Raw genomic sequence first — 18741 nt, forward strand, 5'->3', positions numbered from 1 at the left:
TTTTTTTTTTTACATCAAGTCTTCGAAATCCGGTGCATATTGTATACTTGCTGCTCATCTCAGTTGGACCGGTCACGTTTCCAGCGCCCTCTGGCTACATGCGGCTGCTGCACGGGACCCCGGCTGAAGAGGGGCAGGGAGAGCGCAGGAAGACCAGAGAAGCCGGGTTGCCAGGTGCCGAAAAAAGAGGCTTAGAGTTAGAGGTGGGGATGAGGATTAGGAAGAAAACAAGGGTGGGGGGGTGGGGGAGCTGAGCTGAACCCCAGCTGGGGCCCAATGGTTGGAATCAGTGTCATAGGTCAGATTCCCTGGCAATGTCCTGAGACTGAGATTTGCATGAAGGACTTACAGGAACATCAGCAAGAGAGGGAAGCAACCCTGGGCAAAGGGAGAAACTGAGGGGCAAGGCAGTCACACCAAAGGCCTCTGCCCTGCTCACGGCCCCACAAAGGGCTCTGGAATTGGGACAGCCCTTCGGAAGTGTCCCAGGTTGAAGCAAGGGACCTGGCTTTGCACACTCCCTCCCACCTAACTGGCTATTGGATGCAGGCTGCCCCCAGGGAGTGGGCACATCTCCAGGCAAGGTATCCACCTTCCTTCCACCAAAGGCAGTTCCTGGAGCTGGATTAAGCTACATGCTGTCAACAGCCCAGGGGACAGGAGACAGGAGTCAAGAGAGAGGCCTCCTGGCTCTGACAATGTCCTGGCGGCAGGAGCATCAAACACGGGCCAGCCATGCCCCTCATCGCCTCTGAGCCAAGCTGGGGACATTTCAGTCCCTGGAGGAACCCTGGCCCAGCTGGGGGCTCTGTCTCTAAGCCACCCTCTGCCCCCCACAATGTGGGACCCAACTCACAGTCAGTCCTCAGGTTCCAGGCCAGCTTTGTAGCTGCCCCTCCCCCCACTGCTCCCCGGGACGGGCCCATCCCTGCCCCCATCCTGGTGGAGGACTCCAATCGCAGCTCAGCCGGGCTATTGTGAGGCTTGAATGAGCTTAAGCAAGTGGAAAAGTTTTGTTCACTGCAGGGTGCCATCCACGGAGGAGGGGCTTTTATTAAGCCCCCGACTTCCTGCCTTGGAAGAGCTGTGCCCCTGGGCCCACCACTTTCTTCCTGGACCTGGACTTCCCTCCCTGCACGGTCTCTTCTCAGCCTTCGAATCTTCCTCTCCTCGTTCTCTCTCCCTCCCTCCCTCCATCGCTATATCCCTCGGCCTCCCTGTGTGTGTCTTTCTGCCTCGGTCTGGGTCTTTGTCTGTGGTCCCTCCTCTGAGTTTCACCTCCAGCTGGGCCAGCTCAGAGCCACCCCACAGGTCTGCCCTGGGCAGGGAGGCGGGCAGGACGAGTAGCACAGCAGCAGTTGGACTCAAAGCGTGCCCACCCACCTCTCTGAGCCCCCACAAGGTTCCCGCTCTTGCCAACACAGCAGCCCCCTTGACCCTGGTCCCCAGCCTGTTTGTTCACCAGGGCAGTGCGGAGAGGCCCTGCAGCAACTTCACCGCCCCAAGCTTGGTGCTGGCAAGGGGCCAGCAGCCCCTGCAGTGTGCGGGCAGGCTGCCAGGCAGCGAGGCCCTGCCCCAGCAGCGCCACATCCTCCAGGCTGGGTCAGAGTGAGGGTCACAGGCCTGGCCGCCGGGGGTGGGAGCAGCAGGCGAGATCCCCACAACCCTGGCCCCCCAGGGTTCCCAAGCTGGGCAGCTGCTGACAACCTCACAGCAGAGACAGAGCCTTGGCTCCATAGGGAGAGGTCCCCACTCCTCAGGGAGCTTCTCTGAGAAGCAGGTGGGGAGAGGAAACACGTAAACAGAAGAGATACAAATGTATAAACACTGACTAGCTCTCCAATATACGCACTCAATAAGTACAACTGAACTGGTGGTTGTGTTAGACACTGAGTCAGCAGATGGCTGACTGGCTGGCTGGAAGGACGGATGGATGGACGGATGGATGGATGGACGGATGGATGGACGGATGGGAAGACAGATGAAGTCACTGTTCCAGATTAGCAGAGCCCATCGGTACATCCCACCCAGAAAACACCTTTTGCTGGGTTTCCTTGTTCACTAAAGACTGACTGAAGAGCTGGATTCCTTCCTTAGCCCCTGAATTTTTAACAACTTTCCGATTTCCTCTTCTCCATCCCTTTTCCTGCAGGAGAGGGTGAGAAGTCCAGGTCACGGGCATGGCTGGGTGGTCAGAAACCAAGAAGCCCACCCTGGCTGAGGCCTGTGCACCGATGTTCTTAAGGAAAGATCCGAGGAATCCAGGCAGGGTAAGTGCCGCTCCTGCTGCCGAGTTAGCAAAGCACAGGTAGTGTTTTGAGACAATCTCATCAGACAACAGGTATGGAACCTTCTTCTGTCCCTGCCAGGAGCCTCTGCCCTGTGACTAGGCTCTCTGAAGAGAACCATAGGACTGAGCTATGCAGGAGGCTGGAGAGGGGCCAGGAGCTAAGTGGAGGAGACAGGGAAGATGGGGCTGGAAACTCCCAGGGAGAGGAAGCTCTGAGGCAGGCCTGGCTGGATGGGATTAACCTGGGCACCCCACCCTCTCTAGCTTCAGTCTACTGGGTGGCTTCCAGAGGCTCAGGGGCCTGATCCTGGGTTGGGCCAAGTCAAGACATGAAAGACTCTGGAGCTGTGAGGCTCTTGGGACTACCCCATCTCACCCACTGTGAGGACCCTGGTCTTTCTGGGTGGCAGACACTGGGTGCCCCAAGGTGGCTGGGAAATGTGAGGAGACTGGAGGAATCGAGGGAGCCAACTGTCTAACCAGGCTGCCTCAACCCTTGTATTGTTGTGAAAATTAAATGAACTAACATATGTAAAGTGCTTAAAAACCTAGTTAGAACTCAATAAGTGTTAACCATAAGCACCTAGGATAGTGTCCAGCACACAGTGGGTACTAAATACTTGTCGAATTAATGAATGAATGAGTGAATGAATGAGTGAATGAATGAATAAATCCTGCTCCCTCTTAGCTTCTCTACTTCAAACACTGCAAGATACAAATCAATATTATCTCTATTAAGACAATATTGACATTAAGTTTATTCCTACCCCAGGGCCTTTGCACTTACTGTTCCCTCTGCCAGGAGTGATTTCCCTCACATTTTCACATGGTTCACTCTTTATTCAGATCTCTGCAACTGGACATGAGAAAGGACCCTGACCACTGCCTGTTGATAGAACACCTCCCTAAAATCATCTGGCCTTCCCCAGTCAAGGACGCTTACCAAGTATGTAATCACACACACACACAAACACACACATCCAGACAATCCTAACTAGATAGCCCAGGGCTAGGACTTGAGCCAACAAGGCTCTGGCCTGGCAGGTGGTCCCTCCCATTTGCTGATGGCCATCACTATCCATGTATGACAAGGGCTCACCCAACCCACAGAGGTAGTCCCCAACCACCCTCTCCTTTCAACCAGCCTTGGCAAGAACCACGGTACGAGCAGAGTCTGCTGGACCAGGATTTAAGAACCCTCACTCTAACACTTAAGGGGAAAAAAAAACTTTTAGTGAGCACTTACAGTGTGCCAGCCACTGTGCTAAGCCCTGTACACACTTGAGCTCATTTAACCCTCACAACAACTAAGCAAGGTAGGTATTATCCTTATTTTACCCCTGGCCAAAGCAGAATAAACTGGCTAAGTGCTTGGGCTACCGAATGAGATAGAGCTGCATTCAAATTTGGGTTCTTCCACTCACTTGCTGTGTGACCTTGGGCAAGTCACTGCAGCTCTCTGAGTCTGCTTCCTTCTCTGTAATGAGAAGATAAGACAGCCACTGCCTTTGATCCTTATGAGGATCAAAGGAGATAATGGATGAAAGTGCCGCGAGGTGCCAGGCATGCAGCCTTCAATCAAGGTCGGAGCCTGCCCTTCCCTCCTTATCTCACCAGTTCCCCTGCCAAGGTTTGCAGGCTGAGACTAGTCTCCTCATGGTGCCAGGCACAGGGCTGGGCACAGCCAGCACACACAGAATATTATTGCTGATTGGCAGATTTCCCCAAGGCTTTAATTGCAGAGAGCACTCTCTCTCCCAGGGCACCCAAGCAGGGGAGTCCTGCCCGGGGAGGCACCTGGGGGAGGGGCCTAGGAGGAGGCCCCTTTCTGCCTCTGAGCTTCTATCTTGTTTGGAAACCCTCACCACCACCATGTCCCCACCCTGGACTCCAGATCCTGACCTGGCTCACTGGGTCTGAGTTCCTCTAGAAAGCTTGACAGGCATCCTAGCTTCTCCAAGATCATGGCTACCTATAGGCCCACCAGTCACTCACCCAGTACCTGGAGCTCTGACCCTGTCCTAGCCCCTGAGCCGGACATGCCGTTTGCTGACAGACACCCCCCACACACTCACACCACCTACCCAAATTACCCACTCCAGAATTCCAGGCTCCAGTCCGCCCACTCCACAACCCTCTGGCCACCACCCATCTACCCACAGCCGTCCCTTGCACCCTACCCAATAGTCCCCAAACATGCACACTTAGAACCCGCAGCCAGTCTGCCCTAGCCATGCCCTCTGCAGGGCCCTGTAGCCTGGCAGAAAAATCACCAAGGCACTTTGACATTAATCAAAGACAAGCATAAATAAATATGTGTAAATCACATGCAAACCAAGGTAGAAATTTACATCTTTCACTGCTGAGTTACCATCTCCAGGCACCCACTGGGGTGGCTGCCTGCAGCTCAGGAGGTTTGGGACAAGAGCCCTCCCCCCCATCTAGGGGCCCCCTGACTGATCCCAGATTCACCACCTGAGATTCTCAAACTTCCAAGTTGGGAGTGTCAACCACCACTTATTGATTGCCTACTATATGCCAGGCATTCTCTTACGCACTAGCTTCTACAGGCATTAAAAGAGATAATATGTAAAGTGCTTGGAATGGTACCTGGCACATAGTAAGCACCCAATATATGTGGGCTATTATTATTAACATCATCTCTGAGCCTCAGTTTCTTCATTTGTAAAATGGGGATAATAGTTCCATCTAACTGCTCGTGTTTTGGTGAGGATGCAATGTGTAAACCCAGGTAGAAGCACAATTCCTGCACATAGGAAGCACTCAATAAATCTTAGGTGTTATTATTAAATAGTGTGTACCCATGCCAACAAGTTCTGGAAAGATATAGCCAATAGGAGGTAGTTGTGAGGGGTGAAGCAGAGAGATATAGGAAGGACTTTCACTATCTGTTTCATATATTTCTAAGGTAAAGAATTTTGACAAATGAACCTGTATTGCTTTTATCATCGGCAAAAACAATAAAGATATTTCTATTTGAGGAACAAAAACCCGCATTCATGTCTCAGTTACCTCCCACGGTTCTGCACCCTTCCCCACTCGGCCTCTCTTCCCACGTTCTCCTGGAAATCCGTGTTCCTCCAAACCTGGCCGGCTACCAGGTAGGCTTGACCGGGGATGGCAATTTTCCCTGGACACAACATTTATATTAATAACCACTTACATGATTCTCCCTCTCTGGCAGGAAGAGCCAACCTAGGAACCCTGGCACAGTTCCACACCAGCTAAGCCAGGCTTGACGTCTCTCCCCTGCCCTCTAGGAGCTGGGCTTGGACCCGGGGAGAGGTTCTCTTCCTTAGATTCGGTCCCACCCCTACAGCCCACAGAGCGCCTGTTATGTCTGGATCAGTGCCGTCCCCGACCTTCACTGCTCTTCTCTGCTCCTGTCAACAGCAAAGGTATCGGATCTTTGCATCTGTACATCTCCATCCTAGTCACGGATAAAGAACACTGGGCAGGACCGGCTCCAGAAGGCCCTTGTCCAGGGCACTCTGGGCCCATTGCCCAGCTCCCTTTGGCTTCTATCAACCCACCAGGTATGAATAAGAAAACGCCCTCTTCTCTGAAGTCCACTTCTCTGAGATCGAAAGCTAGTCTCTCCCCCTACCCATTTAAATTTAAAAAATTTAAAAAGGCCCTGGCCAGTGTGGCAAGAAACAATAAAGATATTATTGAGCATCATCCCATACACCAAGAGGTCACAGGTTTGATTCCCGGTCAGGGCACATGACGGGGTTATAGGATCAATCCCCAGCGAGGGGGTGTGCAGGAGGCAGCTCATTGATGTTTCTCTCTCTCCCTCTCCCTTCCTCTCTCTCTAAAAAAAATAAATAAAAACATACTTTTTAAAAATAAATAAATAAAAATAGCCCTGGCCAGTTTGGCTCAGCAGTTGGAGCGTCGGCCTGCAGTCCAGAGAGACCCGGGTTTGGTTCTCCCTAAGGGCATGTACCTCGGTTGCAGTTAGTCCCCGACCCTGGTTGGTCGTGCGGGTGGCAACCATTCGATGTGTCCCTTTCACGTCGATGTTTCTCTCTCTCTCTCTCTGTCTCCCTCCCACTCTATCTGAACAAAATATCAAAAAGTGTCCTCGGGTGAGGATTAAATAAATAAATAAATAAATAAAATAAAAATAAAAAGGAAATGAGATCCAGTGGCACAACCATGTGGTCAATCAATAGGTATTCTTGCCCCAGTCAGTTTGGCTCAGCGGTTAGAGTGTTGGCCCGCAGTTCAGAGAGACCCGGGTTCGGTTCCTGCTAAAGCCACGTACCTTGGTTGCAGTTTGTCCCCAGCCCTGGTTGGGTCGTGCAGGTGGCAACCACTCAATGTGTCCCTTTCACGTCGGTGTTTCTCTCTCTCTTTCTCCCTCCCACTCTATCTGAACAAAAAATGGAAAAATCTCCTTAGATGAGGATAAAAAAAACAAAACAGGTATTCTTTATTGGTACCACTGTAAACCAGGAAGCGGGCTGGGTGTTGGGAGACAGAGATAAGACAGAGCCAGCTGCCCCAAGAGCTCACAGCCCCGTGGGAGAGACAGGCACACAAAGGGTAATGACAACATGGCCCATAAATGCTAACACAGAGGTGTCTTCACAGCACAGTGTGGAAGCAGGTCAGAGGCCCAGGCTTCATCCAGACAGGGAGCAAAAAGACTTCCCGAACCCTCAGACTAGGACTGGAAGGATGTGATGGGGAGAGAAGGGCATCGAGGAGAGAGAATTGCATGTGCAACGGCAGGGAGCCGTGGGGCCTGGTGTGTTGGTGGGAACAGAAGCTCCATGCTGCGGGATTCCGAGAGCAGACAGGGGCAGGAGCACCGGGGGCTTTGGACCCGACGATGTAAACAATAGGGAGCAATGGAAGGCTTTTCAGGAAGCAAACTGACATGTCTGAGTTTTATCTTAGGGGAGCACTCAGAGTTAACTTGACAAAGAGCCTGAAGGAGGGGAGACCAGTTCTAGACCAGTCACTGGATTTTATGGCCTATTTGCTCCCCTTACACATTCTTTTTTTTTTTTTTTAATCCACTCAGAGGACACTTTTGCATTTCTCTTCAGATAGTGGGAGGGAGAGAGATAGGAAGAGTGAGAGAAACATCAATGTGTGAGAGACACATCAAGTGATTGCCACACACACGACCCCAACCAGAGCCAGGGACAAACTCCAAGTGAGTTATGCACCCTTAGTGGGAACCGAACCTGGGACTCTTTGGTCCACGGGCCGACACTCTAACCGCTGAGCCAAACCGGCCAGGGCCCTTTACACATTCTTTTAACGCTGGTTTTCTGGAGCCACTGGGGTGTAAGCTTTGGCTGCCCCTCGAGGTACCCAAAGTAAGCAAGCCAATGGGCCTACAACTGGAGGTAACTGAGGCAGTACCTAAGAGCCCTTCCCTGATAGAAAGAAGAGTAGGGATATGAGTCGGCGCATGCTCGGTTCTCAGCCACAAACCAAAGTTGAGTCAGGGGTGATTTTATCTACAATGACAAGTCCACCCCCAGGCTCAGACAGGTATTGTTCCAGGCTCAGCAAACGTCCCCAAGTCAGACAGATGTCCAGGGCCCAAACAGACATTGCCCCCAGGCCAGGAAGATGTTGCACCAGGCCCGGACAGATGCTCTGTCAGGTTCAGACACATGTCCTGGGCCCAGACAGAAGCTGTCCCGGGGCCAGATAATGTGCTGGGCTCAGCCAGGTGTCCCAGCCTCTAACAGATGTTGTCTCCAGCCCAAGCAGATGCTACCCTGAGCTCGACAGATGTCTGCCACCAGAGATACATAAAGATGCTAAGAGGTCCCTGGGAAAATATAATTTCTAAATCTTCCTTTTCCACTTTTACCCTCCACCTGCTATCCCCAGGAAAGCAAGCATGGAGTCCAGCCAACTCTCTCCAAACTCTCCCAACTTGTAACAGCCAAGGAGCTATGTCATCCTGTCCTTCCCCCTGACTCTGGGCTACTGCACGAAAAGGAGGAAGGCACATCCTGTGCGACAATGAATGAGGCACGTGAACAGGAGTGCAGGGCTCCTGTGCGATCTGTGAAGTGGTTAATAGTGATGCCCAGGCTACCTGAACTGACTCTGTAGGAGGTGAGGGCCCTGGGGGTGGGGGTAGAAATAACAGAAAGGAGTGGTTTAATGCATGCACCAGGCCCACTAAATCCTACATCAAACCCTATTCTCTGGGACTGGAGGAGAGGAGAAGTCCTGTGACCTCATTCCCACAGTCATATCTCTGGTCAACACCATTACCAAAGCTGGTCTGCATTAAGCTAGAGAGAAAGAGGAATTAAGGATGTCCTGACCGGTGTGGCTCAGTTGGTTGGGCATCGTTTCATGCACCAAAAGGTTGCTGGTTCGATTCCTGGTCAGGACACATGCCCGGGTTTCGGGCTCAAGCAGTCCCTGGTGAGGGGCACATAGGAGGCAGCTGATCGATGTTCTACTCTCATATCAATGTTTCCCTCTCTTCCTCTCCCTTCCTCTCTCTCTAAAAACCAATAAAAATATTTTTAAAAAGAAAGAAAGAGGAAAAAAGAGGCTGGCCCAGCGAGGACATAAAATGGGAGACAGTTCTATTCATCAGCGTGGTCCTGGATGGAAGAATAACTTTCCTTCCCCAAGAGCCTCATAGGGGCCTCCTGGACAGGAAAGGAAGAAGAGCTTCCCCTCTTGGCCGCACAGCTCCTATCAGGACCTACATAGAAATTGGGGTCCAAGAACTATGGGGTGCTGGATATTCCTGGCCCATGGAGGAGGCAGCCCCTAGACCTGGGATGGGGGAGTAAGAGGTGTTACAGTGAGAGCCTGACCACCTCCCCATCTACCTTAACGGGCCTCCACTGGACTCAATCTCTTCTGGAGGGGACTTGGGAGGCATGGCTCATGAATATGTAAATTAACCTTGAGCCACACCCCCAAGAGGTCCTATTGGGACTTCCCTCCATTTCTACCTCCTTCCCCTCTACTACCTGGAGACCTAGAAAGGTGAGATGTGGTCTTTAAAATCACTCTCATTAGTGTTTGACACAGTTACAAACACGAATGCACACACATTAACACAAACCAAGCACAGGCACCCTACACAAGCACACAAATACTTATGGGCGTCTGTCAAGTACAAACACAGGAACCCGTGCAAGCATGCCAACATACAGTCACCACAAACACAGACCAAGCCCCCAACACACTGCTGCAAACAGTGCACTGCACACACCCTCTTCCCCCTCCACCTCACCCAAGCTGCCCGCCGTCAAGTCAGCGCCAGCTCAGGAAGCCACCTTAGTCTTCTAATGATGGTGACAAGGACTTAGATTATTACTTGCTGCTCCCACCCCACCCTGTGGTGGTGAATTTTGCAGCCATCCAGATAAAGTGTTAAAAGAAAAAGGAAAAAAAACTCAAACCCAGCCCCAGCCTTTCAGAGTGATTAATCCCACTAATGATTTACCGATTTGCAGAGAGCGTGTTCTGCATAACCGGATTGTGGGCATTAACACCAGCTCAAAGACTGCCATTCTGCTAAAAATGAAAGTAAATTTCAAGAGCAACTGGCCACCCCTTATCTGAATAGTCTACTGATGCCCTGAGAGGACCCCCACCTCCACCCGCAGGCCTAGGGAGCTGAAGCCGGGGGCGAAAAGGCAAGAAAACGTTCATCCCTAAGAGCTCCTTCAGCTTCCAGCTCACCGCCCCTCACCAAGACTGAGAGGTGGGGAACTGGAGACTGAACGAGGGAGCCGGCTTCTTCCTCCTCTGCCAATGCAGCACCGCCCTCCCACCCCTCTGCTCCTCTGTTACGGGCTCTTTCAAGCACAGGAAGGACAGAAGAGGTACAGACACCTGGAGGCTCTGAGTTTCCAGGTGAGGGCTTGAGAGCTCAGAACAACAATCACACGCCATGTGGGAGAACTTTCTGGATGGTGGTGAGCACAATGAATCTGTTCCACGGACACCAACCTGCACCAAGGCAGCTGATGGACAAGATGACTCTGACACCACCCCCGGTGGGAATCTGTGACAGCCGGGACCCTGCCAGACTCTTCTAGTCAAAAACACATTCCAGTCCAGAACAACAGGGTATGGGCGTGGTCACTCCTGACATCGCTCAGCAAGAACTGGTCGGGGGAGCAGGCAGGTTCTGATCCTGCTCCCATAGCCTCTTACTCACCCCAGGCAGCGGCGGGGGGGGGGGGGAACCAAGCCACATTTTCCCTTTCCAAGTTTCCATCTGGGCAGTGATCTCACCCCACCTTCACAAGAAACCAACAGAAACCATCCTGCCCAGCTTACAGATGAGGGTGTTGAGGTTCACAGCAATCAGGAGGCTGACATTGGTCCAATGTCATCCAGCAGGCCTAAGTCTGAGCCAAGATGGAACCCAGATCTCTGGACACTCTGAGAATGCGGGATCTAGGGCATGAGAAGACTGGCAGAAGGGAAAAGTAGTGAGCTGTGAGTGCTGCCATCCTGCCCCTGCCCCTAGCCTAATCCACCCCCAGCCCAGTCCAACCCATACAAAGACCCAAAGCCCATGCACACAGGAGGGCATCTAAAGACACCAGCTCCTCCAGCAGCCTTCCCATGGGCCCTGACCTCCCTCTCTTTAGCTGTTCTCAGCACTCTGACTTCCAGGGATCCAGGTGGAGTGTCCTGAAGCCTGCCTCCCCCCAGAACTAAAAAGGCCTGGGGTCTGCAACTGCATCTGCTCTCAGCGATGCCTGGACTCTGAGTCCCCACTGACCGACTGGCAAGACACAGCCCAGGGGCTCACGGTCCAGAGGGGGAAGGCAGCCAGGCCCAGCTGCCCCCTCTTCCTCCCTCCCGAACACTGCTCGGTGTGCCATTGTGCAGGCTGGCCTGTCTGGAGGGCATGTCTAGAATATTACAGTGCCTATGTGGCCCAAAGGGTGCTGACGGGGAGTATGGTTGTGTCCTAGAGGCTGCGTCTGCATCTCTCAGAAGGGAGTGTGAATGTAGATGGCAGAGATTTGTGTCTGTAACTCGGGGCTCTGCAGAGAAAGGATGTGGGACTGGAGCTTGTGTAGTTGCCATTCATCCCTGCAGAGCCTCCCCCTACAGCCCCTCTGGCTTGGAGACCCCCCACAGTGAGGGCCCCATCTGCTGGAGGCTCGGTGACCTGTGTCAAATGAGCAGGCGCTCGGTCACACTCCAGAGCCTGGCGGAGGCTGATCCACTCTGGGAAAGCCCTGGCAACTCCTGGCCTGGGGGTGGGCTGGGCAGGGGCCCCGCTGGGGAGAGAGGCCTGGGAGCCTCTGAGACTGGCGGCGGCCTGGCTAGAAGCTGCCCTCCACAGACAAGGGAAGTGAAAAAAATATGAAAAGACAGGGCTTTGCTGCTTCCTTGGGACTACTGCTGCTGCCAAAGCACATAGCCCAAACTCTGGGCTGGGCATGCCCCTTCCTCTGCTCCTGATCCCTGCGCAGATGTATTAGTTCCTACAGAGCATAGGTGAGTGCATGTGCGTGTGTTTGTGAGTGTGCGTGTGTGTGTGTGATGTGTGGGGTGGGCCTCTCTGTATCTGTGCCGGGGTGGGGGGTGAGTATATATGGTTGGCTCTATGCTCATGTGTGTGAACATGAAGGTGTGCCTATTTGTATGAATTGGCATACCAGGTGAGACCCTCCATGCTTGTGACCCCAAAGGCCTGTAGGTCTCATGTATTTCTGTGTTGTCGAAGAAATGCCCACTTGAGTTTATTTCAGACTATGTGTAGGTTCTGTGTAGGTTCCCGTTTAGACACATGCCTGAGTTTATCATTGTGAATTGGTCTGTGTGAATATGAATATCTACAAATATCCAACCTAATGGTGCAAGTCCATGTGTCCCTATTGTGAATTTGCATGTTTGTCCCTGGGCTAAAATGTGTGCGTGTGTGTGTGTGTGTGTGTGTGTGTGTGTGTGTTCACATGTCTAAACCATTCTGCGCCTGTGTGAGTCAGCTGCGTGTCCAACTTTTGTGTTCCAAGTTCTCCCCAGGGTCTGTGAGGGTAGGGCTCCAGGAAAGAGGGGTTGTCTTTGCCAATGACCACGCCACAGTGCCCAGTGTGCCACAAAGAATCTCTGGGAGCAAGAGCCAAGAGAATATAGAGACTTCCTGGAGAATAAAAACTCAAATACAAGAAAATTTGACTCAAGACCAAACCCTTATCATTATAGAGAGTTAATACTTCCAAAGCAGAGAAAGGGATAGCATCCTTTCCTAGTTCACACTGCTGCTCACCCCAGGGGCAGCCTCTAACATTAAGAGGGCATCTAAATCATCTAAATAACATGCTTTGCTTCATCTTTGGAGCTTCAGAGCAATCCTGAGAAGCCAGAACTACTGTTCCTGTTTTAAGATGAAGAAACTGAGGCTCCGACAGGCAAAGCCACTAGCACAAAGTCACAGGGCTGCTAATGGGAATAAAGGGATTGACATTTGCTGACTGACATGCTGGTAACCTAGGAGCCTGGCTTTGCTACAGACAACCCTCAATTCAGCACAGACCTGGGAATCCAGCTTAGGAGCACCAGCTGGCCCTGGCTTTCTCCCAGAGAGCTACGAGAGATAGGGCGGGGGGCTCACTCTGCTGTGATGGCCAAAGACACTGCCTCCCCAGGTACCCCTCCCCAGCCCACTCAGGAGAATAATGAAGAGTGGGACCTTCATGGGTTCTATGCTTTCGGACAAGCCTTGGTCCTCTCAGTCATGCCCTGGTGACAACAACCTCAGTGCACTCTTACAGGGCTGACAGGTGCAGGTACAATGGTGGATGACAAGCACTTAGTAAAGCACTGTGCCATTGTTCAAGCCTCAGTGACAATTCCAAAGATTGGACATTACAACACCTGTCCACTGTCCAGACATTTCCCTTCCTCCAACAAAAACTGAGACAGATTCAAAGAATCACAGACCATCAGAGCTGAAAAGGCCTGAGAGGTCAATTGGCCCAAACCTCCACAACCTCGCTCTACGAACGAAGAAACTGAGATTTCGTTAGAGCAGGGAAATACCTTGCCCATTCACTGGGTATTAACAACAGAAACAAGCAGAGTAAAAGTCCTTTCTGCAACCCTCTCACCCCCATTGTCTCGTACCACCCTCTAACTTACCTCAGTAAAACACGTGGTTGCCTATGGTACTGTTATTCCCAATTTACAGAGAGGAAAACCAAGAGCTACAGAGACTGGACCAAAGTTATTCTTGCTCAGGAAGGAAGTGACAGATCCAGGTTAGAAACCCAAGCATCAATGTCACACAGGTCTGATTAGGGCTGGCATAAGACAAGCCTTTACTACAGGATTCCTAGCTTTGGTCCTACCTCCTGGGCCTGGGAGAGGACCCAGGAAAGCAAATGGATCAGGAGGTCTGTTACTTTATGATCATCTGAAGGAAAGGTGATTCAAGGTGACCACTTCCTGAGCCAGGCTCCAAGAAAACTCAGCATCCCTAGCTGGATTCAGACACAGCTCTTGAAGTGAGGGTGATACCTAAGGAGCCTGCTCAGGGCAGTGGCCACTAGCCAGACAAGGACCTTGCCCTGTCCCACTCCATCCCTTAGAGACCAGCCAGAAGCTGGTCTAGGGTGTTCAGAGTCTGGATGAGCACAGCCTGTGCCCAGGATGACCCTTGTCACTATGGACTCTGGGATCATCCCCATGGCAGCTGCCACCAGATCCCCCATCACCCTTCATACTCTGAGGCTTTCTTCCACAGTCCTGACTTGCCCAGTAGGGCCCTAGCTGGTCTCCCAGCTCTGCCCTGTGATCTGAGACCCCATAGCCCTGGAGTCTATTAATCCACTTGAGGCAAGATCAGGGAGAGTAAAGACTGTGCCAGCCAAACCTCAGTGTGGGGAAAAGGAGGAGGCCACAGTTCACTCCACTCAGCCTATAACTCAGTGTGGAATTTAGAGGCACAGACCAGCTGATGCTGAGGTCGGAGCACACTCAGGATCCTTCAGAGACTCCTCAAAGGGGGACGGATGAGACGGTACCGAACTTCATGCCTCACTCTTCCAATAAGGCCTTCTCTATTTCAATAGTCCCAAGCAAGTCGGGTTAGATCCAGCCCAGGGCTTCATTGCAGGCTGGACAGCTCCCGACTGCTTGTTGGATTTCTCTAAGAGCCAGACGCCTTTCCCCAAGTCCAAGCCACTCCTCACCCACAGCAAGTTTCCCAGGGCGTGACCCCGCCATGACCCTGGCCAATGAGCGGGTCAGGCGGGGAGAAAAAGAAGAGAGAAGGCAGCGTGGGATAGATGCCGGTGAGCCCAGTGTATTCGCCACCCCTGTCCGCAGCGTTTTCCCGGAGCCGCAGCCGAATACCTCTCACTCCGAAGAAACCTGGAAACTCCGCGCGGCCTGATCACATCGCTGCGGCCGGCCGTTCCAGCCCGAGCTGCCCGCACGGTACTCACCTGGGCCGCGGTGCCCGGGAGAAAGGGAACCCGCGTGAGGCGTGAAGCGTGAAGCCGGGGCGGGTCCGACTCTGCCCGCGCTGGACGCGCTCTCAGGGCAACGGAGGTCGGCGCAGTTGCGGCGCTGAGTCTAGAAGAAGAGGGGAAAGGAGACGCGCCTGGAAGGTGCGCCGGGAACAGCTTTATTCCCGTTGTAAACCGCGGGAGCAAGGCGGGCAAGATGAGCAGCCGCGCCGGAAACCCAGTCGGGGACCCACGCCGCCTCCCGCCGCAGCCGGCGAGACCCGCGGGAATCCTAGCCCGCCGACAACGGCACCACGGAGGGAAGAGCGCGGGGCTGAGCTGCTCCTCGGAGCCCGAGCGCCTCCCGTAGCCCGCAATCCTCGCCGCTGCCTCTGGCCTCCCAGGCGGGAGACGGGCGAGAATTCAGCTCGCGTGGAGAGTGGGACCCGCCGGGCTCCTAGCCTCCAGCGCAGGGGGAAAGAGGGGCCCACGCAGCCAGGACGAGAGGGGGTGCGGTCCCACTGCCACCCCCGCGCCACTCCCCCACGTGGCAGCCGCGCCCCCGGGGCGTGAGTGTGTACGCGGACGGTGGGGGGCCGTGAATGAAGCCCCAGCGGCCAATCAACACGGCCGGCGCGCGGGACCCCAAGAACGAGGTCCAATGGCGAGCTCTGAGCAGTCGGGCCGAGCTGCAGGCGGGCGCGGGGGGCGGGGGCCGGGGCTGGGGGGCGGGAGGCGGCTCCGCGGGCAGCCAATGGGCGGCAGGTGGGGTGGGGCTCCTGAGCGCTGAGCGGGTCGGGGCTTTAAGCCGGCGGAGCGCGGCGGCAGGGCCCGCAGACGGAGCGGAGCGGCGGCGGTGGCGCGGCGCTGGGCGCGGGGCGGCATGGCCACCACCGCGCAGTACCTGCCGCGGGGCCCCGGCGGTGGAGCCGGGGGCACGGGACCGCTTATGCACCCGGACGCCGCGGCGGCAGCGGCAGCGGCGGCGGCCGCCGAGCGGCTGCACGCGGGGGCCGCGTACCGCGAAGTGCAGAAGCTGATGCACCACGAGTGGCTGGGCGCGGGCGCGGGCCACCCCGTGGGCCTAGCGCACCCCCAGTGGCTACCCACGGGAGGAGGCGGCGGCGGCGACTGGGCTGGCGGCCCGCACCTGGAACACGGCAAGGCGGGCGGCGGCGGCACTGGTCGAGCCGACGACGGCGGCGGCGGCGGTTTCCACGCACGCCTGGTGCACCAGGGGGCGGCCCATGCGGGCGCGGCATGGGCTCAGGGCGGCACGGCGCACCACTTGGGCCCGGCTATGTCGCCGTCGCCAGGGGCCGGCGGGGGCCACCAGCCCCAGCCGCTGGGGCTGTATGCGCAAGCGGCCTACCCGGGGGGAGGCGGCAGCGGCCTGGCCGGGATGCTGGCGGCGGGTGGCGGTGGCGCGGGGCCGGGCCTGCACCACGCGCTGCATGAGGACGGCCACGAGGCGCAGCTGGAGCCGTCGCCTCCACCGCACCTGGGTGCCCACGGACACGCACACGGACATGCACACGCCGGCGGCCTGCACGCAGCGGCGGCGCACCTGCACCCGGGCGCTGGTGGCGGTGGCTCGTCGGTGGGCGAGCATTCGGACGAGGACGCGCCCAGCTCCGACGACCTGGAGCAGTTCGCCAAGCAGTTCAAGCAGCGGCGCATCAAGCTGGGCTTCACGCAGGCCGACGTGGGGTTGGCGCTGGGCACGCTGTACGGTAACGTGTTCTCGCAGACCACCATCTGCCGCTTCGAGGCCCTGCAGCTGAGCTTCAAGAACATGTGCAAGCTCAAACCGCTGCTCAACAAGTGGCTAGAGGAGACCGACTCGTCCAGCGGCAGCCCCACCAACCTGGACAAGATCGCGGCGCAGGGCCGAAAGCGCAAGAAGCGCACGTCCATCGAGGTGGGGGTCAAAGGCGCGCTCGAGAGCCACTTTCTGAAGTGCCCCAAGCCCTCGGCGCACGAGATCACGGGCCTGGCAGACAGCCTGCAGCTGGAAAAGGAGGTGGTGCGCGTCTGGTTCTGCAACCGGCGGCAGAAGGAGAAGCGCATGACCCCCGCGGCCGGAGCCGGCCACCCACCCATGGACGACGTTTACGCACCCGGCGAGCTAGGGCCGGGCGGGGGCGGTGCGTCGCCTCCCTCGGCGCCCCCGCCGCCCCCGCCGGCCGCGCTGCACCACCACCACCATCACACACTGCCCGGCTCCGTGCAGTGACCCCGCGGGCCGGGTCCCCGCCGGCGTGCGGCGAAGCGCCTCGCGGCCTGTACTCTTTTTGTTCGGTTGCTTTGGATTTTACAAAAAGCCCAGAAACTTTCGAACAAAACCAAACACCCGGACGACCTTCTCCGGCGAGCGGCGAAGACGACGAATAGGCTGCGTCGCCCGAACCCCGGGGGAGAGAATGGAAGATCCGGAGCGCGCCAACTCTCCCCGGGCATCCTGCCCGCCGCCCGCTCCCTGCCCCCATTCCCTCGACGACCCCCGCCCCTGCCCCCCGGGCTGTTCGGGGCCGGATCCCGGCAGCGGCCTCCCCACAGCGACAGGTAACGCGGTACGGGGTTAGGAATTACCCGGGAGAGAGGACGAAGAGAGAATGGTTCCCCGTCCCCTCTCCCCGGCAGGGATACCCGAGCCTGCGGATCGAGAGTGGGGGACTGTCACTTTATTCGCTCTATGCCTCTTCTCTCCCATGAGGATGCTCCCCATCCCCCTTACCCTTCCTCCGGGCTTGGTTTTATACAGTTTTTATTTATTCATGGAGCCTCTCGGCTCCTAGGGTCCTTCTAACTCCGCCCGCGCCCTTAATTTAAATCGCTGTATACTGTATTTATCGGGGCCCCGGAGGGGAGGCCGCGAGAGCCGCGTCTGTGTATAAAAGCAGGAAATAGCCAAAGCTTTAATCTAGCCTAATTTATTTTTCCTCTTACCTTCTTCACCCTACCCCAAAAGAGCAAAACAAAAAAACAAAAACTAACAAAAAAATTTCGAGTGTTCATTTTCGTTTCGTTTTATCCGAGCTCCAGCTCGGTTCCGGCCCATGCTGTAGGGGTCTGCGCTCCCACCCACATCCAGATGGGAAGGAGCTTCTGCCCCGCAGCAGACTGACCACAGCACAGCAGGGCCCCCGCTCCCCGCGGGGCCCTGCCCTCCTGGCCAGAAACGAACGAAACTTGGAAAAGTTGGAGGTATTTTTTAACCAGCTGTAGAAATAAGCCGTTCCCTGAGAGCCTTCTGCCTGAGTCCCTGCAGCTTCCGTCTGCTCCCTTTGCAGCCCCCTGGGATGCGGGAGGCTTGGGAGAGAAATTCCCCAAGTTTGGGGTGAGGTGGGAACCATGTAAATATGTGAGATATGTACACACTGGCGGGGAGAAGAAACATTTTGTGCTTGATTTTTATTTTTGGTTTTCCGGGTTGCCCTCAGTCCCCATCCTAAAGGATTTTGTACACCGACTAATCTGAAAAAGATATTTTAATATGATTTCCAGATTTCTGACCCATCTCTATTTATTTTCTGGATGTGTTTGGAGCTTCCCCCTTCTCCATTTCTTGTTTTGTTTGTTACAGTTTGAGTTTAAATTTTGTTATTTTTATTATTTTTCGGTACAATGTTTTGGTGCATTCTCTTTGTATCTTTATTGCAAAAAAAATAATAATGTAGACTGGGAAGTTCCCTTTATATTTATGTTATAGTAAATATTTTATTACTCACATAAACATGTACCCCAGGGCTGTGTCCTGTCCTCTTTACTACCAGGGCTGGGTGGGTTTGTGGGTAAAGTGTTGGGATACCCTGGCTCACTTCCCCCTTAAGTCCTGGCCTCACTATTTTAGAGAAAGGTAATCATACAAACCTTCCAGGCCAGTCTCAGGACAGCCGGCTACTTGGGCAACAGTTGGGCCCCTGCCTCCAGTGAGTGAGTTTAGGGAAGGTGAAGCTGCCTCGTGTCCCCTCCCATAAACAGACTCTCCTGAGACAG

At 54.8% G+C, this 18741-nt stretch overlaps 1 protein-coding gene across 1 annotated transcript; it reads left to right on the plus strand.

Annotated features, from left to right (window-relative positions):
* Window positions 1–15581: 15581 nt before the first annotated feature.
* POU3F1 (POU class 3 homeobox 1) lies at window positions 15582–18483 on the plus strand. Its single transcript, XM_036257173.1, has one exon. The coding sequence runs from the start codon at window positions 15626–15628 to the stop codon at window positions 16976–16978; it is 1353 nt and encodes a 450-aa protein (XP_036113066.1). The 5' UTR covers window positions 15582–15625; the 3' UTR covers window positions 16979–18483.
* Window positions 18484–18741: the final 258 nt, after the last annotated feature.

This window comes from Molossus molossus, unplaced genomic scaffold (assembly GCF_014108415.1).
Source record: "Molossus molossus isolate mMolMol1 unplaced genomic scaffold, mMolMol1.p scaffold_m16_p_12, whole genome shotgun sequence".
Taxonomy (NCBI): Eukaryota; Metazoa; Chordata; class Mammalia; order Chiroptera; family Molossidae; genus Molossus; species Molossus molossus.

Coding starts and splice junctions, on each gene's coding strand:
- POU3F1 (XM_036257173.1), top strand. CDS start 15,626: ATGGCCACCACCGCGCAGTACCTGCCGCGGGGCCCCGGCGGTGGAGCC.